The following is a 22,144-nucleotide window of genomic DNA, read 5'->3' on the forward strand; positions in this document are numbered from 1 at the left end:
GAAACAGGATGAGAGAGACGGAGGGAAACACAGGGAGGGAAACACAGGGAGAGGAACACAGTGAGAGAAACACTGGGAGAGAAACACTGGGAGAGAAACACTGGGAGAGAAACACTGGGAGAGAAACACTGGGAGAGAAACACTGGGAGAGAAACACTGGGAGAGAAACACTGGGAGAGAAACACTGGGAGAGAAACACTGGGAGAGAAACACTGGGAGAGAAACACTGGGAGAGAAACACAGAAAGAAATACACAGAAACTTACAGCGAGACTGACAGAGACTGACAGACTGACAGAAAGCTGTAGAAAGTGCTAGAGCACTTCGTAGAGAGCTATCTTATTCCTACAAAACAGGCTTCCGTTAGTATTACCAGCTTCATGTTATGGGATTCTGGTGTATCTATAAACTAAGAGCTCTACACACACTTGATAATATATTAGGTCAGTGTGTGTGCGCGCGTTTGCGTTGGTGACTGTGTCAGGGTATTTATTTATGAGATGAAAGAGAAAGTGGAGGCTTTTTCTTCCATCGCAGTTGTGTTTGCCGAGCCTCAAGTTGCACTGTGACAGTTGAGTCAATGTTCTCAAAGTATTTTTTCACACAACTACAAAATACAGCCCCAGAGTCAATTAAGTGAATTTTTGCAGAATATATAATTTTACTCTGGGAACTCTGATGATTAACATTAACAAGTTAACATTAATGGTCTTTTTCTGTCTCCAGGACGATTATAGGGTCTGCATGGAATTCAACATCATCCAGAGGGATGATGCTCCTATCTGCCCTGTGGATGCTTCCGGATGCTTCACTGCTGAGGTCACTGACTTTGCAGGACAATATGTGAAGGTAAGTGTAAATTTAAGCTGAATTTCAATCAGGAGGGCCTTGTTTGTTTTCAATGCAAGTCTGTTGTCCACTTCATTTTATTAAGTTGGGGGGAGAGAGCGAGAGCAAGAAAGAGGGGGGGGGGGGGAGAGACAGAGGGAGAGAAAAAGATAGGGAGAGGAATAGTGAGCAAGTTGGAGGGAGGGAGAGGAATAGATAGAAATATAGAGGGAGGGAGAGAGGGAGAGGATGAGAGATCCACCCTCTCTCGCCCGGTCCCCAGGACGGCCTGTCTGCGCTCCCTACACACCAGCCTCATTACAGGGCTGCTCAACATTCTCAAGCCTTCCAAGGCTCCCAGGTGGCACCTGTGACTGCTGACGCCAGCCAGCTGATCTGTTACCAGCACAGACACTGGTGAACTCCACTCTGAATTACAGAGTGTAATAGCTGCTGTTCTCCAAGCCAGCCAGCCAGCCACCACGAATAATTACCTCTCCGGTGGTAGACTTAGGTTTCTAACGGCAGGACAGTTGCCTTCGATAGACAACCTCAATATAGTCGGGCTCCTCGACTACCGTATGCCTGATGAATCCCACGTTTAGAACGCTCGGTTTCGAGCGACTCCCGAGCTTTTCACAACGACGCGTGCCAGATCGGATGACAAGCTTTCAAGACGGTGCCGTCGGCCCCCTCCCAGAGCTGGTGCAGCCTAGCGTACAGTCAGGAGCACTGAGGGAGGGGGAGGCGGAGGCAGGGCTGAGATCCGCTCCTTCACATAAGCTTTGGTAGGTTAAGAAAAAGGCTCAGGAAATCAATTATGCATGAGACTGGAAGCCAATTCAGCTCCAGTTTGCTGCAAGGACACCGCGGACACGTTTTCCGTGAAAGTGATGTCATCAGACCTTTGTAGAAAGTCCATTTCTTAATGCAACAAGAAAGCGTGACCGAATTACGATATAAAACGGCATTACAGTGAATACAGTAAAAAATAATTAAATGAGAGAGTGCACCCACAGGAGTAATTCTATTGGTTGGGTCGTAATAACCATGACGAAGTATGGCAGACTAAACATTCTCCCAATGATGCACAACGTTTCGATCCAACGGTAATTATTAGTCAAGTTAGGTCTAATTGTACAACTGTTGTCCTTCTCGTTCTCTCCCTTCCCTGGCACCAGCATGTCAGTATTAAGATGACGCTTTTGATGTCTGCTGTTCGATTAGTTTTAGACTGCACGCGAGAGACCAGGCCAATGCGTTGAGTAGGATGTGTGTGACCCCCCCTCTGCCCCCCCCCCCCCTGCAGGATGCAGACAAAAACATCATCAAGTGGCTGAAGGAGAAGGGCCGCCTGGTCAACGCCAGCTCCTTCAAGCACAGCTACCCGTTCTGCTGGAGGTGAGCGACGACTAATTACTCCGACACAGACACCAGGGAGACTTCAGCTCTGCCCAGAACTGCTCGACTGAGCAGGGCGTATCCCCCCCCCCCCCCCACCAGGCGCCCTGTACAGACCTCCTTACGCCCCCTCCAACCCCTCCCACGGACCTCCCGAACAGATTTTCGCATTAAGTCAGTGAGGAGGGATTAAAGAGGAGCTGACAAGGTTTCTTCCCGCGCCCCCCCCCCCCCCTCCGGTGTAACATTAGCATGAGGAGTCAATACAGAGTTGCAGCCTCAGCAGTGGGCCCCACCACAGAGACCGCTGGGCCAAGGTCAGAGTGGCCGTCCCCTCTCTCCGGTGCCCCGGCTGGAGCTGCAGAGAGACCTGACTGGGTTTAATTAGGCTCACGTCTCGTCAATCTGGGGGAAACATGCCCACTTTACCCAGAGCTCTCGTCACTAAGACTCGGTACCGTCTACCAGCCGCCGGAGACTGCTGGGGACCGAGGACATGTTCTTCCTCCTGGCACATGGCAAACCTGTTGTTCTACATTCTCGTCCCGACCTTCTTTTCCACATTTGGCCGTAACTTATTATGCAAACTCGGTTGCTACACGCAAACGCTTAAGTTAGTGTTTAGACTGCGTTGCTGATGCCCTCCCACCGCAACACGCAAGTGCCCTTCGACTTCCTGGTTATCTGAACGCTTCAAAAGGGTTCAGCTACTAAGCGGGCCGTCCGTGACATATCATGTTCAACACTGCGATGCATTGCTTTAAAGTCTTTCTCAAAAAGAACATGTCTCTTTATAAAGAGTACATGCATGCTGTAAATAATTTCACGATGTCAGGCGAGGACAGACTTTGTTTAATCCAAACTCCCTGGGAGGAACACTTCTAGATACCAGTCAGATCGTAAAACCCAGAGCCACTCACTCCAGGGTCATGCATTATTGATGTTTCTCTTAGCTTTGGCCCATCCAGGCTAGGTTATACTGTAAACATTGTTTCCAGTGAACCCAAACGGTTGTGAGGACCAGAATATGACCCCGTAACGACGCAGGTCTCTGTTTAACATGGCGCGCGCCTGTTCCTCCTCTCAGGTCGGACACGCCACTCATCTACAAGGCAGTCCCCAGCTGGTTCGTCCGAGTGGAGCACATGGTGGAGAAGCTCCTGGAAAACAACGACAAATGCTACTGGTAACTATCCTGTCACTTACACAGAACCACTATGGAACACCACTCACAACCACAACCACCACCCACACCCCACTGAAACAGCCTTCAAGTTTGGTCCTTCTGAAGAGACGCTGGATGTTCGCTTCTCCACGACAGAGCGACGCTCCCCTCCCGTTTCTGCCGCGGCCTCCCCTCCAGCCCTGCTATATGGGCTACGCTAGCTTTTATCGCGAGCGACACCTTAAGTGCATTAGCGCTAATGCGTCTCTTTGCTTTTGAGTGGCCTCCAGTTGCTAACGAGGTAGCATCATTCACGAGAGTGCAGAGACCGTTTGGGTTGACTGGAGCTCAGCTCCAGGTGTTCCCCCCCCCCCCCCCCCGGTCTGTGGGGCAGGATGGCCTGCGCTAATGCTGCTGTCACAGGGAGATGGATCACCAGGCCCGCAGCAAAGGTAAAGGCTGGAGAAGAGCCGTGGGACCCCCCAGGCTAGGGCCCGGGCCATTAAAACAAGCTGTCACCGGCGCACGTGGACCCCCAACATTAATATCGTATGTAGTTACTATGTCGTAGGCGGGGGAACGTGAGGCGATCTGAAAGAGCGCAGGATTTTTCCCGGGCGTGCATTTTTGTGGTCGTGTTCGTGATCGTGTTGCCAGGACAAGCTTTTAATGAACGACACGTTTCCGATTCACTCTAGCATTCTAATGTTGGCAGTGTGTCGTCTGGGTCCTGGACTAGATTGTGGTGGTGCAGATGGTACCACCATTAAATGCAGAGCAAGTTCAGAGTGTAATGGCTGCTGTTCTCCATCCTACCCCCAGTCACAGCCTGGTCCCTTTAATAGAATTCTGGAAGCACAATTATTCTAATGTGTTCCATCAAATCTTGTGGGGAGTATCTGCTTTTAGCACATCCTCCTGATGAGCACATGCATACATACACACAAACAAACACACAAACACACGCACACACACACTCTCACATCCTCCTGATGAGCACATGCATACACACTCACTCACACAGACACACACACACAAACACACACACTTTCTCACATCCTTCTGATGAGCACATACATACACCCTCACTCAGACAAACACACAAACACACACACTTTCTCACATCCTCCTGATGAGCACATACATACACCCTCACTCAGACAAACACACAAACACACACACTTTCTCACATCCTCCTGATGAGCACATACATACACCCTCACACACACACACTCTCACATCCTCCTGATGAGCACATACACACACTCACTCACTCACTCACTCACTCACTCACACACAAACACACACTCTCTCACATACTCCACTGATGAGCAGCACACTCTCTACATTTGTGTCGTTCTGGCTACAGTGTGTGGGTGGGCTGGTGGGCAGAGCTGCGTGGGGACCCAACGTTTTATTCTCAAAGCTGAATTGCGGCAGAACCAGATAAAGAGATCTTTGATTGAAATCACTGCTTTAAATATTCCAAATGACTTTCAATGCCAGCGTCAGTTAGCTCAATTGGAAATCTCGTGCGCTTGCACAAGCGCAGGTGGACTCCTAAGCGGGTTCAGAAGTGTCTGTGTCTCAGGTACGCACGTGTTTGACCGTAGGCGCCACACAGGATATTCAGCTCGAGGGAGGACTCGTCAGGAAGCCCAACTGGGGAGATATTGCCACCGGCTCTGGCATTTCCATGGAGCAAGACTGACGGCAAACCCATTAACGACACCCCCCTCCTCGTCATCTGAGCCCCACCGTTCTACCTTCCCCTCCTCTCCCTCACCAGCACAGTCACCCAGGCTTTGGGTCTGCTCTATATAGCTTCAGTACAGAAAACGTGCTCTTTAGCTAGACCTGCCTGTTCAACATCTAGCCCAGGGAAGCACCATATTTAGTGTAGGCAAGGGGAGGGGGAGGGGGGGGAGGGGACAGAGGAGGTGAGAGGGGAAAAAACCATTAAATTGATATATCGGGTGCCTAAATAGAAATGCCTCTCACAAATGGGAATTGATGAACTCGTTGCCCGGCGGGCGGAACCTCACTGCGATTTCTACCTCTAGTCTCCTGGCGAGGCGCGGCGTCCCACGACGTGGAGAGAGCAGGAGCGGAGGAAAAGGGAAAGCGATGCCTGTGAGCGAGCTCTAACCTTTGCGTTTTCAATTTGATAAAGAAAGCGTCGCCATTTATTTTGAGCACAAAACGGACTTAACGTGGTGCTGAAGAACGTTAGTCCAGTGCTAGACCTGAAAGCCCGCCGATTTTGTTCCCCGCAAGGTGCGTTTCAACGGCCGTTAGCGAGTGTTAATTACAATGACAAGTAAACGGCATGCATCAGGGGTGTGCATGAGGTCCAATTCCCCTTTCATTGATACAGGATGCCCTCTTTGTAAAAACAAAATGTGCTCCGTCGTCGTTTACTCCTAAGTAGGTCAGTGGTGTTGAGTGAATAGTGTTCTACTATGCGCTCACTGTGAGTGGCCTCACAGGACAGGAGAGAATAGTGTTCTACTATGCGCTCACTGTGAGTGGCCTCACAGGACAGGAGAGAATAGTGTTCTACTATGCGCTCAATGTGAGTGGCCTCACAGGACAGGAGACCTGTGCAGACGCCTCGTCAGTTCTAAGAGAGGAGACCTGCATCATCTCCCTCCACCTGTCCACTCCCAGCATGCCTGGCAGGTGGATCACAACACCGGGCGGGGGCCAATTTAAGGAAAACATTTTGTCTTCCCAAATCTCAAATGTAGGGCATTACATAAAGACACATCACACGCATTGAGTTTGCGTTCGCGAACCAGAAAGCATAAAACCCGATATTCGAAATGAACACAATTAACGAGTCCCTTTTTGAAGTCTCTTTTTGAAAAAAGAAAACGGGGAGAAACCCTGAAACCAAAAGCAGCGGTCCCGTGTGGATGAACACAGTGGTGCCGAGAAAAGGCTCCTCCGTCAGCAGCTTGTCTCCACCAGCAGCCGCGGCGCTGCCATGTTCCAGCGCGTCGCGTAAGCGGTCCTGTGGAAGGCGTCATGTGCTCCCCTGCTCCTCCAGGTGCCGGCAGACCCAGGTTGGCTGCCGGACCCACATCCGAGTCTGCCCGTTTGATGAGCACGGACCTCCCAAGTGCATCAACCGTGTTTGCTTTCTCTCCGTCTGCTCTCTCTGCTTCTCTCTGTCCCCCCCCCCCCCCCCCCTCGCTCTATCCCCCGTCTGTGACTCATTCTTCTCAGGGTCCCGGAGTTTGTGCGGGAGAGGCGTTTCGGGAACTGGCTGAGGGACGCGCGGGATTGGGCCATTTCTCGGAACCGTTACTGGGGCACGCCGATCCCCCTGTGGGTCAGCGATGACTTTGAAGAGGTCAGTATCCGTCCTTCTGACCCTCCGCAAAAGTTTGGAAAGAGGTGTCCGGCAGAAGTAGACAGGCAGTGGGAGTTGTGCGAGCGTTGAATAAGCTGGCTGTGCACTCAGATCTAGCGTGACCCAACAGAGGAGTTCTGGGCGGCGTTCCCTTAGGCTCCATCACCTATAAACCCAGCTCATTCATAATTCATAAAGGGTAAACAACAACATAAAAACACATTCCCTCCCCCCCATAATCTCTCAACGGTGTTTTCTGGTATAGAAAAAAAAGGAAACACAAGTGAACATCAAAGGTCCTCAGACTGGCTCTTAGCTTCTTCTTGCTGTCTCTGCGTTCATCTTTATTTGGGCCTCCATTAGTCTCTGGCTCGGTATGTGCTACTACTGCACTGACATGCTGAAAGCCTGTAGGAATTCTAAACAAACTGTCTTATGTGTGCTTAGCAGAGGAGCTCACGAAAGACTTTCACTTCGTTTGGATGTCACATTTGGGTTGTTTGAATCTTTGAAAAATGAAATGAAGCTGCTACCTAAAAGAAGGACAGTGACCTGCTTCCTGAAAATAGCATTGTGACTGTTTCCAGGCGTGAGTCTCCGGGGTAACTTAGACTCCCTGAGCTTGTGCGAGGCCAGAAAGTGGATCTGGATGCTCCCTCTCCCTCTCCCCCCCCCCCCCCCCTCTCTCTCTGTCTCTCTCTGTCTCTCCCTCTGTCTTCCTCGTCTGTCTGTCTGTCTCTCTCTCTCTCTCTCTGTCTCTCTGTCTCTCTCTCTCTCTCCCCCTCTACGTTGGCGGCCGTATCTGGGCCATCTTACCTGAGTCTGTTCAGAAATTGGAACAGGATTACAGCTCGATACTCTGAGGAGAGGCTGCTAACACACTTTCCGACAAAACTTTTTACCGGCACCTGAGAAAGTTGACAGTGGCCCGACCGTTTCATGTCTGCTCTCTTTCTCGCTCCTGCTGAGATGAAACGGAGATCCCCCCCTATCTGATAGTCCTGTCCTCCCGTGCCATCAAGAGAGGCCTCAGCCAAACTGCCGCGCCGCTGACTCATTTCCCCGGGTGTACGTTTGCCACAGGTGGTGTGCGTGGGGTCGATGGCGGAGCTGGAAGAGCTTACCGGGGTGAAAGTAACCGATCTGCATCGGGAGAGGTGAGTCACCGATAGTCTGCCGCGATTGCGGGCCCCCGAGCGCATCTCCTCCGGCCGCGCCACATTGACGAGCCCAGCCCCGTCAGACGGGGTCCAGTGACAGGGTGAGATGGATCACTTTCCCGGTCCTAATTACCCTTAATTGATCATGAGAAAGAGAGGGGTCAGAGGGCATCCGAGACTTCTAGGTATCTGCGGTGCCGGGGGAAGAAGCTATATATGGCCGTTTCGATATTTGCTCCGGGACATCAAAATAAGTGTTTCTGCAATACATGGGGGAGGAGCAAACAAGAAATCTGTAAGCGGAAGGATACCCAGGTTTCATTTGGGGAAACCATTCAGTATTCCAGACACTATGCAAGCCCTACACAGGCCTGTCTGTCACGTCCCTCTTCCCCACCCCCCCCTGACGCCCGCCCGTCCCCGCAGCATCGACGACCTCACCATCCCGTCGCGCTGCGGGAAGGGGACCCTCCGGCGGGTGACGGAGGTGTTCGACTGCTGGTTCGAGAGCGGCAGCATGCCCTACGCGCAGGCCCACTACCCCTTCGAGAACCGCAAGGAGTTCGAGGACACCTTCCCCGCCGACTTCATCGCCGAGGGCATCGACCAGACCCGCGGATGGTGAGGAGCGCAGCGGCGTAGCTCAGGTTCCCTGCGCGAGACCCGAGCGAGGAGGTCGAGCCCGTGCCTCTTCCGAACGGGGCCTGCGGAATGACGGAAGCCATTTTGTTTTCTTTCGGCCCCTAGGTTCTACACGCTGCTGGTGCTGTCGACCGCGCTCTTCGGCAAACCGCCGTTCAAGAACGTGATCGTGAATGGACTTGTCCTCGCAAGGTCCGTCCTCCTTCTCTCTCCCAGTGTGCTCCTGAGTCCCCCCCCCCCGCTCACATAATAAGATTAGTGGTGTGTACACATTTCCTGTATGTGCTGTGACATTTTTCCTGTGGGGGGAATCTCATATTGGAATTTCGGCCCCCGGGGTTCCAAACAGAGAAGTGTTAAAACGTGTGTGCTTAAAGGCCTGGTGACCTGGAAGAACTTGGCTCATTTGAATACCAAATGTATAGTTTCTCATGCGTGTGTGCGCGTGTGTGTGTGGATGGTTTATTCATGCAGCGATGGGCAAAAGATGAGCAAACGCAAGAAGAACTACCCAGATCCTGGTCTGATAGTGCAGAGCTACGGCGCTGACGCCCTGAGGTAAGCTCTGTTTGGCACGGCAGAGAAGGAGGGCCCTGCACCCACCCACCCTCCACATCAAATCTGACTTTCTTTTTCAATATCGGTGTATTTTTTATACCCCGTTCTACGCAGAGCCCCCCCCCGAGCTCTGCTCTGACATCGCCATATGGTTCATGATTAAAGCACGGCTTGGTCCGTCCATATGCTAAAGACAGAATTCCGTCTCATTAGCCAATATTCCTCCGGAAGCCTCGGATACGATATTTCTGTCACACAATTCCAACGGCCAATATCCCAAATGTTCCGAGCAAAGCGGCGCGAATCGTCTTTCCCCCAGCATGTCATATCCTGTCAGGGTTGTTTTGAGAAGATTGGCGTTTTCGCAGCGCGTTCATCTACTTTGCCTCCGAATCCATGCTAAATTAATGAGCCGAGCGAAGAGGCCGAGGCATCTGCTCTCCTCTCCATTTTTAAAGCACTGGTGGTGTCGACCGTGTCATGGGGAGGGAGGGGGGGGGATACAATGACCTCATTTCTGGGTAGCCGTGGAGAGGGGATCGGAGGCCGTTACGTCATAGCGGTTCAGTGGAACCAGGAGACCTGCCCTCCTCACACCACCACTGTCCTCCCAGTCAGGGGACCTGCCCTCCTCACACCACCACTGTCCTCCTAGTCAGGGGACCTGCCCTCCTCACACCACCGACTATAGGAACTCTCACATTAAGTCTTAGAGAGAGGACACTTCTGGAGGGGAAGAGGGCAGTTCCGAGCACAGGTTCTCCACTTTTGACTGTATCGGAGAGGAGGGGAGAGGGGAGGAGAGCAGGGGAAGAGACGAGAGAGGAGGTTGGAGTGTAGGAGAGGAACTGCTACTGTGTTCACATCCTGCTCACTGATCTTTCATCTCCGCCCCCCACCCCTTACCCAACCTCTCCCCCAGGCTCTACCTGATCAATTCTCCGGTGGTGCGGGCAGAGAACCTGCGATTTAAAGAAGACGGCGTCCGTGACGTCCTGAAGGACGTGTTCCTGCCCTGGTACAATGCCTACCGCTTCCTGATCCAGAACGTTCAGAGGCTGCAGAAGGTACCCCTGGCTGCCAGCCTCCCTGCTTGTCCCCACCCCCCTCCACACACACACACACACACACACACACACACTCTTCTCTGGCATCCGTGTCAGCATCCATCCGATGCACAGCCTTCATCTCTCCCCACACGCTCCTTCCTGGACCTCTCTTCCTGTAGCTTCTGTTTCCCCCGCCCCCCTCTCCCCCCCCCCCGTCCTCTCTCCACACACTCTCCTGCAGCCTCCCTCCCTGCCTCCCATCTGGCTGGGGCCAGGCAGCTGGAGGGGCTTCACACAGGGACACTCGCTAGGCCTCCGCCTCCTCTCTAGAGGAGGATGGGGGAGAGAGAAGGGGGGGGGGGGGGGCGGGGTACAAACAAATGCTCTAATTTTAGATGTGCGCTGATGTTGTTTCTGTTACTCTTTCGGTGGAGGAAGCGTGTGAGTTTCACTGTACGAGTGTGGATGTGGTCCGGTGTGTCTCATCGAGACTGTGTCTGTCGGCTCCTAGGAGGAAGATGTTGCCTTCCTGTACAATGAGAACACCGCCAAGCAGAGTGGCAACATCATGGACAAGTGGGTCCAGTCTTTCACACAGTCCCTCATCCAGTTCTTCAAGTCTGAGATGGATGGTGAGCCCTCCATCTATCGGAATCGCTCGCACCATTAACCCCTATATAATTTATATATTCTATTATATACTGTAGGGGTGGGGGGGAAAAATCGATTCACATTTGAATCGGGATTCAGTCTTCTAGAGATTCACATCGATTCACAAATGTAAAATAAAAAATATATACATATATATGTTTTATAGATTTTTGATAAAAAATCAACAAAAATCTTGAATAGATTTTTTATCGATTCGTGACCCCACGAATTGTGAGTTACCAAAAGATTCCCACCCCGAACATACTATTCTATATACTTACAGATTATATAGAGATCCATGTATTGTTCATAAATCGTCCTTGCTTTTTCAATGAAACCACTGGGGGGGGGGGGCTTATTATATATGCATGTTGTCGTTCTGGGTAAAGTTTTTCTCGGTATCGTTCAGCTTGCTGCACTTCGCCTTCTGTGTCTGGGATTAGATTACTGTGGGGGAAACTAATCTATCGTCCCCCTGGCAGCCTACAGGCTGTACACTGTGGTGCCCAAGCTCGTCAAGTTTGTGGACATGCTCACTAACTGGTACGTGAGGACGAACCGCAGGCGTCTGAAGGTGAGATCCCGATCGAAACAAACACTGACGCATTTGTAAATCCACCGTCAGGCCAGGATACACAGAGGGAACCATTAGGGCTTCAGACCATCATCATCACCATCGTCCCCGGTGCAGAACGGCTCTGTTTCCGAGAGATTCCTGTTTTGATACCTCCTGTAGCTGGAAGTGTGTGTGGACAGTTTGTCAGCTGCCAGCATGCTGATGCGTGTGTGTTGTGTGTGTGTGACCCTGCAGGGAGAGAGCGGGACCGAGGACTGCCTGTGGGCGCTGGAAACACTCTTTAGTGTGCTCTTCTCCATGTGCAGGCTTATGGTGAGTCACTGGTGCTGTAGTGTGTGTGGGTGTGTGTGTTAGAGAGAGAGAGGGCTACAGGGAAGGCTGTAGGTGTCTTGAAAAGAGTTCAGCCCTGCTTGTTCCCCTGTCCTCAGGCTCCCTTCACGCCCTTCATAACGGAGATGATGTACCAGAACATGCGCCACCTCATCCACCCCGACTCTGTGGAGGAGAAGGACGCCAGCAGCATCCACTACCTCATGCTGCCCCAAGTCAGGTATCTGGAGCTGGGACCCCCCCCCCAAACCCTCTCTCACGGGCGCTTGTCTGCTTCTCTCTGTCCCCAGCTCACACAACCTTAATGACTCGCCATACCCACACCAGTGCATTCCCTCAACTTCCAAAGTCCGGAACTTTCTTTGGAATTTGGAAGTGACGTGAAGCAGACGTTTCTTCTTGCTGCCAAACTCTCTCCCTCTCTCGTTGCCTGTCAGCTACCTGTCAGACCAGCCCAGCTCCCTCTTTGGGTTGTAAAAAGTTGCCACGGTGTGCCGGCACACCGAGGGGCCTCGCCAACTTTCAATTGAAGACAAAAATGATTGGTGGGAAATGAATCCGGTGTATCTTTTATTTATCCGAAATGGAGGAAAACAGTGATGACAGCAGGTAGGAAATTGCCGGCGTGCGCGTCGAAGCGGCGTCTGTTAACATTTCACAGGATCTCTGCCGTCTGTGAAACACCCGTCATCCGGCTGTGCTTGGTGATCAAAAAGAATATCAAACGACTCTCTACCGTAGCACAGGCCTCGTTCTGTAAATTGATAGTGATAGATATTTGTTTTCAAACCAGCCACATCAAACCTCGGTTAGAACCCCCCCCCGAAGGCTGTCTCTGTATGTTTGGGGTGCCTAACCCAAACCCAGGCTGATTAAACCTGGGAGAGAATCTGACTGGACGAGACTCGGCGGTCCAAAGAGACTCGGGCTCAATTGGAAAAAGCCTGGTTCGTTGTTAGGTTAGTGGCATCATTTAGTATGCACCTTCAGTGTCCGTCCGCCCCTCCCCCCCCCCCCCCCCCCCCCCACAGAGCCATTTTGTGTAATGCTGTAAATAGCCTCTCAGATGAGTTACTATTCTCCAGAGAGCCTCCTCTGCTGAAGGTCTGGCGCTCCGTGGCACTGTACCAGTCTTTGCCATTCCTGTGGCGTGTGTCTGTACAGTACCCACTCTGTATGAGGCACCGCCGCGGCTGTCTGACCTCCCAACCGTTCTCTCTCCCAGACAGAACTTCCTGTACCCAGCCCAAAGGTGACCCACCCATCAGAAATTACGGGGGTCGGCAAATCTTCCTCGAACTCATTAAGTGATTGGCTGTCCCCCATGTCCTGTTCCTGCGCGCACACACACACACTGACACACACACACACAGACAAACTCAGATACACACACACTTTCCTCGGGACACAGTGAATCTCAAGCGGCGTTCTCCTGCATTCACAGACTGTGAGGATAAAACCAAGTCTCTTCATAGAGCCCCAACGGGACTGAGATATGATTTAAGTCACCTAAGGAACCCAGCATTCCCCAAACTGACATTTGATTTCACGATAATGAGCGACAGTCAGTTCAGCCTTGCATTGTACCACCCAAGATCCCTTCAGATCACATACAGAGAGAAACAGCGGAGCTCTTCTGGGAAGGCTCTTAAGGTGGAACTGCCTGTCAGTCCACCCCCCCCCCCCCAGTCTGTCTCCCGTCTGTCTCCCGCTGATCTGTGTCCGTCTTCCAGGGAGGGTCTGATTGACAAGCGCATCGAGAGCGCCGTGCTGCAGATGCAGTCCGTCATCGAGCTGGGCCGGGTGATCCGGGACAGGAAGACCCTGCCCGTGAAGGTACAGTCAGCCTAACAATAACCCGCGTAACGCGCGGCACCGATTTTTCTACCACTCATTTTGGAGTCGTGTCTGACGGCGATGCCGGTGTGTTTTCCCCCAGTATCCCCTCAAGGAGGTGGTGGTTATCCACCAGGACCCCGAGGCACTGAGGGACATCCAGTCCCTGCAGAAGTACATCCTCGAGGTGAGTGACGTTTTCCGGAAGCACGCGTGTCCTTTTGAAGACGGCGCTCTGATTCCACGGTTAGGAAGCGCGTTCGTTATCCAATGCGATCGGGATGTCACGTCTTTAATCTTTGGTCATGCGGTCTAATAATATATGCGGAACATGAGGGTACGTAGACAGGACCAGATTTGGGTGGGTGGTGGGTAGAGGGGTGGGTGGGTGGGTGGGTGGTGGTGGGTAGAGGGGTGGGTGGGTGTCGGTGGGTAGAGGGGTGGGTTGGTGATGGTGGGAGGGAGGGAGGAGGTGCGGGTAGAAAGTTCGACATGTAACCTTGGTGTCCGGAAACTTCCCCACCAGTAAACAGTCTTTCTTCTTGTAAATTGAAAGCGGTTTTAAGGTCTTTAACGCCGAGCGAAACCTCCAGATGCACGGCGGCGGCGTCGGAGGGGGATGACGAATTGCGTTGGCTCCGTCAGCAGCTCAGATATCGACACGGGGACACGCTCCGTGCAGCTGCCGTGAGAGACGTCACCTCGTCTTGCAGACATGTCGAGCACGTGGAAAACCGAACGCTACCTGCCGCGTCGACGGTGATAATAATAGGCTTGACGCCTGAACAGATCTGTTCAGGGAGTCCTCCGTAGCTGGTGGTGCAGAACAATCCTTTGTCGCTACCTATAAAATGCCCACCTGCTGTTTTAGGCTCTTATTGATTTGGCAGTCCCAAGCCCCCCCCCCCTCCTCCTCCTCTGCAGTGGCCTAGCGGTGTGTTGTGATGGAGTGCCTCATGTCGCTAGCCACCGGTGCCGAGGCGCTTGCTCGCTGGAGCGATGACTCCCAACCTGTTGGCCTTCCGCTCGCAGTCCCACCAAGGCCCTGGTGATTGATCGGTGGGTCGGGGCGCTGCGGCTAAAACAAGCCCCTCCCTGGCTGTGTCAGGTGGGGAGGCCCCCCCCCCCCCCCCTGCAGGCTGGATGGGGTGGATCTTTGAGCCACACAGACCAACGTTTATTAGATGCGTATTGTTGCTACTTGCTTTTGCATATGTGGTCAGGGTGCACCAATGGGGTGAAAAGCTACCTGTTTAATGACGCGGTTGGATGGTATTTATGCCGAGGAGTTAGTCTAAACCATTTCCCCTTTTGCATCTTCCGTAGTTCATTTCAATTGAATGTTTCAAGTCCAACCCGCCAACCTTTAACCCAGTTGAAAGAATGGTCACGTTGAGCTGTTTCCACATTTTGGCGTTCATGATTGTGATTGTATTTTTCGTCTGAGGCATCGTGGGCCTCCTAGCTTGTGCTGCAGAGCGTGTTTGTATCTTCAAACCCTGCTGCTGCTGCCGAGGGGGGGGGGGGGGAGGGGGGGTGGGAAGGTGGGGGGGGAGAGAGATAGTATAGCTGATGAGTTAGCTGTTTTTGTGTTTACCTCTCACGGAGAGAGAACGCACGGCTGACACTCGTTAGCATACCTTTGATTACATGCGGTGATTTATTAACGGCCGACCCAGATAGAGAGGAAACTGCGTCGCCTCTCCTGAAGATGGCCGGCTTGTCACAAACCGGTGAGCTGCTGTCGGTAAGAGTGGTTCTGTATCAGGGCAGCTCCACACTGCAGAGGGTCTTGAGTGTTTCCTAATAGATGCTTTTCCCTCCCTCCCTCCCCTCCCTCCCTCCCTCCCTCCCTCCCTCCCTCCCTCCCTCCCTCCCTCCCTCCCTCCCTCCCCTCCCTCCCTCCCTCCCTCCCTCCCTCCCTCCCTCCCTCCCTCCCTCCCTCCCCCCAGGAGTTGAACGTACGCCAGCTCACGCTGTCCACCGACAAGGACAAGTACGGCATCAGGCTGAGGGCAGAGCCAGACCACATGGTGCTGGGCAAGCGCCTGAAAGGAATGTTCAAGTCCATCACCGCCTCCATCAAGGAGCTCAAGAGCGAGCAGCTCGAAGCCTTCCAGAAGACAGGTGTGTGTGTGTGCGCGCGCGTGTGCTCGCCTGTTGTGAACTTTCATCAGATCTTTCCACGTCCGAAAACCTACAGCTGCAAAAACACATTTAATTGTTGCACTCGTCGAAGCACAACCACCACCCCCCCCCCCCCCCAAAGAGTTGTCAGCCACAACAGATTTAATTGTGAGATTCCTAGAAGTCAAATTCCCAGGAGAGCAAGGTGTCTAACAACGGCTTTCCAGCAGTAGGAAGTCTGTAGGCCCCATGGGGGAGGCCAGGGCCTCGGGGGGGGGAGGCCCTGGGGGTCAGTGGGCTGTGGGAACATCAGTGACTGCACCTTTTGAAGTGTCCTGCTGGCTGAGTGGGAGAGATGCTTCCTGCGTGCAGCTGCAGTGCAGAGGAGGCTTAGTTCTCATGGTGGGCGGCAGCTTTTTAATACCCGTGCTCCACCTGACAACCGTGAGCCCGGCGCCCCGCGGCAGGGGGGGGGGGGGGGGCGGGGGGGGGGGGAGGGGAGGGGCAGGAAATCAAAGCGTGCAAATCTGGGATTAGAGCAAGATCCTCTGATAGTCCGTTTCACCCTCCCTCCTCTGGCTCTGAGTAGTGTGTACGTTTACGCTTTCTACATAGAACATTGATGTGGTAATTGTTGCCAGAAGCAATAAAGAAGGATGGAGAAGCTCGAGTTCAACGAGATTTTTTCTTAATTTTTTTTTGGCGCCCGAAAGGTTCAGAATGCAATGTGAAGAGTAGACACTTTTAGGCCTACAGTAGGCGCTCGATACGCTTTATCGAAGCAGAGCATGAACGCATGGATACGCCCGCCTGTCACGCTGTGTGTCGCTGTGTGTCCAGGGTCCATCGTTGTGGACGGAGAGGAACTCCACGAGGAGGACCTCCGGTTGATGTACACCTTCGACCAGACCTCAGGATCCGCCACGCAGTACGAGGCGCACTCCGACGCACAGGTGACTACACACACACACACTCCAACACACACACTCCAACACACACACACACACAACCAAACCGAATGAATAGGAAGTAGCTTCCAGAGCGTCCGAACAGCAGAAGAGGTGCTGGGACCGAGGACATGGTTCTCAGCAGCAGTCTCCAGTCCTGACAGAGACCCGGCGATCCAGGGTGAGGCTGAAGCGTCACTCCGGCTAACCGTCAGAGCGCCGAGTCGCCCGAGGACGTCCCCGTCCGCGGGGGTGCCGGCCCCCCCGCACACCTCGATGACACGTCCATGCGTTACAGTGGATACGATGATGCATTCAATCATTTCATGCCCAAGTAGGAGCCAGCGTGTATGAAAGTCCCCCCGTGGCGTCTTCTAATCAGTGCTTCTCCAACCATACAAACGCGGCTGGTGTGTGTGTGGGGGGGGGGGGCTCCGCTGTGGTTACTTGCAGCATGGCTGCAGGCAGCTCTGCTCGCGGAGGTGGCAGTCAGGTCCTGGTTCACAGCAGTCCCGTCATGTGTTTTCGACAGTCGGGTTCAGTTGGAGTTCTAATATAATGCTATATAACTAATAATATAAAGTCATTTCGAGCACGGGGGTAAAATGGACCATCGACTGATTTGGCAGGGGTGAGGAGGATGGCGAGTTTTCTCAAATCAAATGGTTGCACACGAACTGCTGATTGGTGGGGATCGTCCGATCCCCTTTCTCCTCACACTGGTGATCTGGTCGTCGGGGGTAACGGGGTGTGTGTCTGTGTTCCGTGTTCAGGTCCTGGTTCTGTTGGACGTCACCCCAGACCAGTCGATGGTGGATGAGGGCGTGGCCCGGGAAGTCATCAACCGCATCCAGAAACTACGCAAGAAGGTAGTTGCCGAATAAATAATGGGCTTTGCATGTTGTTTTATTTCGTAATTTTTCACCAGGAGTTTAACTGTAAAAAATGGACTCTCAAAACAGTCTTCAGTGTGCAGTCAGAGATCGGACTAGCCTGGACCCACAGCCTATTTGTTTGGCTTTACCCTCCACTTCCCTCCAGCCCCACACGGCCACATGGGCCCCACAGTCGGGTTCCCAGGCTTCCGCCATCTTGTTTTGAAATGTTTCCACTCCAGAATTACAAGTGCATTGAGAAACGGCTCCATCATAAACCAGGCTTAATTTAAGCTTAATTATCGAGTGGCCCTGTTTCAGGCAAACCAAAACGTTGATGTGTGGTGGAAAGTAAGAGGGATTACGTTCCCTTGTTGTTTTCTTAATAAACAAACATTTTCCATTTTCTGAGGGGGACACTGGCAAGCTGCCAGGCTTGAATTCCTCTGTTATTTAAAACTGAGATCTTAAGGAATTTTCCACCCCAGGGAATTAATTTTAACAATTCTTCAGATGAGTAGCAGTAGTAACTAGGGGGTTAGTGTGTAGGGGGGTGGGGGGCATGGGGGTGTAGGTGGAGAGAGAGAGAGAAAGAGAGGTCAGAGTATCATGGTTTGTGATTGGACAAAACACACACACACACACACACACACAAGCATGCACACAACCACTACACTGTTATTTTTTCCCCACCAGCGATGGTAGCCTTTTCAGATCGGGTCACTCCCTTTGAATTGGCAAAAAGGCAATAAAATCCTTCCTGCATTGATTGAATGGTCTTATATATATATATAGCTGATATATTTATTTTTGCCCTTGAGCCAGACTGTAATTGGTGCCTCAGTAGATTAAGGGGAGATCAATGTGTTTGAATGTGTCAAGGTTATAGCTGACTGAGGAGGCCCGCAGCAAACACTGCCAAGTGCCAGCCCCAAAAAATAACCCTGTACGCACTGAGACAGGAGAGAATGCTGCCCAGGGGGACAAAACACACAGATGGGATTAAGGGATGGAGACATTATCACCTGCCCTATAACTACGTCTTGCCGTTCCTCCCTTCCTCACTTTTCACCTTTCCAAGTCTTTTCATCTTCAAGTTTCGTCTCGTGAACAGTATGCTCTACTAAAAGAGAGACGAGGTTATATACTTCCTTTGTGCCCGTTTCGGTGCAATATCCTCACTCAACCCTGCTAGTACCCATGTCTCCTGGCGTAATTGGACTAATCTTGGTGCCCCCCGGACCCAGGGCCGCTTGGTTCCCTCTGATGAGATCACGGTGTACTACAGTTGCGAGCCTGCTGGAGACTACCTGGACCAGGTGATCCAGGCTCACACAGACTTCATCCTGGCCACCACCAAGGCTCCCCTGAAGACCTACCCCATCCCCAAGACGGCCAGCCTCATCGTCCAGGAGAAAACCCAGGTAAGGGCAGGGTGGGGGCCCCCCCCACTGCTGTGGTCCACCACCAGCACACCTGATCTGACTGTTGGTTAATACTGCCGTTTAGTCTGCACTCGCGGACAGGACTCAAGTGGAGAGTCTCTGAGGACCACCACCATTGAGAGTCTCTTGGATCCACCGCATTCTTCCGCTCAATCGCTAGTTTTTTGTCTCGTGCAGCTGAAGGGCTCGGACCTGGACCTGACCATCGTGAAGGGAGCATCCGCGTCCAGGGCGCCTCTGGTGGGACCAGCCTGTGCCTTCGTCAACCTGAAGGTCAAGCTGAACAACAAAGAGCAAGGTAGGCGGAGGGCTGATCTTAGGATGGCAGGAAGTGATGTCCGGTGTTTGTTCCTTCCATGGGGGGAAGTGACCACCTGGCGCCAACCCTCCTCATGAACTGCTGTGGGCTGCCTTTGTGTTACAGAGGGGGTGGTCCTGTTGGAGAACCCTAAAGGGGACAACAAGCTGGACATGGAGAAGCTCAAATATGTCTGCGGTAGCATCTTTGGGGCTGGCAACACCCGACTCTGTGTGTTCAACGGCAAGACCGGTAAGAGGCCGAAGAAGGCCGCAGGTATCACTGGAGAGAGGCAAAGTTGGTTCTTTTGAAGTGTTCGTCTGGACATCTTCGAAAATAGTCGTTTGTCAAAGACAGTGTGGCCTTGCTAGGACAGCCTGGGTCCAGATAGATGGCTCTCCCCAGCCCTTGTAGCAAATCTGAGAAACACGGAAAAAACACATGTCCTATTTTATGACCGTGCTACCTGTCTGTGCTCTTCTTTTCAGAGCTGACCAGTAAATCGGACCTCCTGGCCCTCAATGGGAAAACTCTCTCAGTGACTTCAGGAGGTTCCGCTCCCGGAGAGACGCCCAGCTCGGACTCGCTCGTCTGCCCCTACGTCAACCTCCAGCTCCTCGATGCAAAACCAGCCGGTACGCGACTCCTCTGCCGTGGTGTCCCTAGTTTTGCACCCTTCCCTGAATGCTCTTCTGCCCACATTCTCTCCCTCCACGCATTCAAAGTCCAATTTCTACTCCCCTCTTTGTTTTTCTCCGATTTTCATTTTCTTCCTTGTTACATACCACGGGTACTGCTAACTCTAACTGGTATAAACATTTCCAGAGATACTAACAGTCAACTGCTGTGTCTCCTGCTGTAGAGTGTCAGAGTGGTGACGTGGGCACCCTGCTGCTGGTCAACCCTGTGGGCCAGACCGGCCTGACCCACGCTGGCCTGCTCTCGGAGACCGCCAAGGTGTTCGGCCTCCGCAGCAGAAGACTCAAGATCTACCTGGACCAGGACCTCACTGAGGGTAAAGCTTCCAGGATGATCGATCCACATTTACCAGTTAATTATGTGCGGCTTCCGTGGAGGCCAGCATGATTTCATCTTCCGTTGGATTCTGCAAGCTTAGGGGGGAACGCAACCCTCGGAGTGAGCCCCGTTTACTATTGAATGCCTGTCATTCTGGTGATTTCATATGGAAAGATCCAATTACCTTGTAGAAGGTGCTCATTCATCTAAATGGTGATAGAGTAGAGTATATCCCAAGACTGTTAGACCTAGTGTTCAGTCACGGCTGTCCTACCGGTGCTGTGTTGATTACTGGTGCCTCCTACCCTTCGACATCCATCTCCGAGCAGTCTCCGAGCAGACGAGAGGTTATTTACAACCCCATGTTCAATTGTGCCCCCTGCCTGCCAGCCTTGACCCCTCGGTTGTCCATGGGAGGTTTGAAGGTTGACTTTCCTGTTCCTGTAGCAGAGCAGCCTAAAGCAATGAAGAGGCTTTCTCAATGATCTCCAGTATATGGGCCAATACTGGCAGATGGTCTCTGCCTCTGCTGGCTCTCACACAGCACTCCTCCTCATTACGCGCAGCTCACTTAACTAGAAAGGTTTACTCCAGTGTTTGCTCTGGGGACCAGAGTTGACTGTACCGACTTATGCAGGAAAGCTGTATCAGAGGGAAAATGGCTGGGGTTCCTAAATCACCAAAACTAGTAATAAGTAAGTCGTTGAAATACCATGAAACAGCATATTTTACTAACTTAGATTTTATGAGAAAATCTTTCTCTCGGCTTTTTGGATTTCATCAACCTTAATTAGTTACGAACAATAGATTTTAGGAGCAGTGCCCCGAAATTACAGTCCTCAGGACCCACTGTTCTGTATGTTGTAGATCAGGGGTTCCCAATCCTGGTCCTCGGGCCCCCCTGCCCTGCATGTTTTCGATGTTTCCCTGCTCCAAACACACCTGATTCAAATGAATGGTCATTATTAGGCTTGGATAACGACCATTCATTTGAATCAGGTGTGTTGGAGCAGGGAAACATCGAAAACATGCAGGGCAGGGGGGCCTGAGGACCAGGATTGGGAACCCTGTTCTAGACGTTTCCAAGCTCACACACCAGATTCACATGAATGGTCGTTATGAGGGTTCTGCGGAGTGTGATAACGACCATTCATTGGAATCAGGTGAGTTGGAGCATGGAAACCTCTAGAACAGTGTTTCTCAAACCTGTCCTCAAGTACCTCCTGTCCTGCATTTTTTGGATTTTTCCCTGCTCCAACACACCTGATTCAAATAAATGGGTCGTTATCTAGCTCTGTAGAAGCCTGGTAACGAACATGCATTTGAATCTGGTGTGTTGGAGCAGGGAAACATCTAAAACATGCAGGACTGGTGGTACTTGAGGACAGGTTTGAGAACCACTGCTCTAGGACACACAGGACAGTGGGTCCTGAGGACCGGGGTTAAAGCTGGAATCAATCTGCTCAAGTGTAAAGTTGCTGTATATGGAGCTAGTGCTATATAGGTTCTCCTTTTCAGCTCCTTACTGTATGAACCCTTGTCTTTCAGAACTGCCTGCCAACTCCTCTGTGAAAACCCTAGACGCCAAGACGCTGTACGTCAAGGTTTTGTCAACGACTGCAGAAGCCTGAGCACGTCTGTAGGTTCAAGGGAAATGAATAATGAAGTTTTTCCTCCCGGTCTTTCACACGATATACTATAATAAGCAATCAAGTTGACAGTTTCCCAGTATTCGATGAGTGTTCTAAACTGTATTTCATTTGTCTAAAAGTGTCAAATGTGCTCGTCAGCATTCATGCTCTGTCACCAGTAGGTATCTGAAATGCTGAGCGGAGGCCACTATGGACTTCTGAGGTTACTAATAAAACATGTTTGGAGGAA

General features: G+C 52.1%; 1 protein-coding gene across 1 annotated transcript in view; it reads left to right on the forward strand.

The window, feature by feature from the left end:
- Positions 1-22,144, forward strand: part of iars1 (isoleucyl-tRNA synthetase 1) — a 28,278-nt gene extending 6,134 nt beyond the window's left edge. Inside the window, exons 11-34 of the mRNA XM_067252936.1 lie at positions 726-848; positions 2,137-2,228; positions 3,316-3,414; positions 6,625-6,751; positions 7,835-7,908; positions 8,338-8,532; positions 8,659-8,745; positions 9,028-9,111; positions 10,034-10,178; positions 10,672-10,792; positions 11,294-11,385; positions 11,623-11,700; positions 11,817-11,938; positions 13,452-13,554; positions 13,658-13,741; positions 15,507-15,681; positions 16,522-16,634; positions 17,402-17,497; positions 18,751-18,927; positions 19,126-19,246; positions 19,373-19,498; positions 19,735-19,881; positions 20,109-20,261; positions 21,812-22,144. Of these exons, the coding sequence (XP_067109037.1) occupies positions 726-848; positions 2,137-2,228; positions 3,316-3,414; positions 6,625-6,751; positions 7,835-7,908; positions 8,338-8,532; positions 8,659-8,745; positions 9,028-9,111; positions 10,034-10,178; positions 10,672-10,792; positions 11,294-11,385; positions 11,623-11,700; positions 11,817-11,938; positions 13,452-13,554; positions 13,658-13,741; positions 15,507-15,681; positions 16,522-16,634; positions 17,402-17,497; positions 18,751-18,927; positions 19,126-19,246; positions 19,373-19,498; positions 19,735-19,881; positions 20,109-20,261; positions 21,812-21,894 (2,817 nt within the window). The 3' untranslated portion in view covers positions 21,895-22,144. The remainder of the gene's footprint in view (positions 1-725; positions 849-2,136; positions 2,229-3,315; positions 3,415-6,624; positions 6,752-7,834; positions 7,909-8,337; positions 8,533-8,658; positions 8,746-9,027; positions 9,112-10,033; positions 10,179-10,671; positions 10,793-11,293; positions 11,386-11,622; positions 11,701-11,816; positions 11,939-13,451; positions 13,555-13,657; positions 13,742-15,506; positions 15,682-16,521; positions 16,635-17,401; positions 17,498-18,750; positions 18,928-19,125; positions 19,247-19,372; positions 19,499-19,734; positions 19,882-20,108; positions 20,262-21,811) is intronic.

Source organism: Osmerus mordax, chromosome 1, assembly GCF_038355195.1.
Source record: "Osmerus mordax isolate fOsmMor3 chromosome 1, fOsmMor3.pri, whole genome shotgun sequence".
Taxonomy (NCBI): domain Eukaryota; kingdom Metazoa; phylum Chordata; class Actinopteri; order Osmeriformes; family Osmeridae; genus Osmerus; species Osmerus mordax.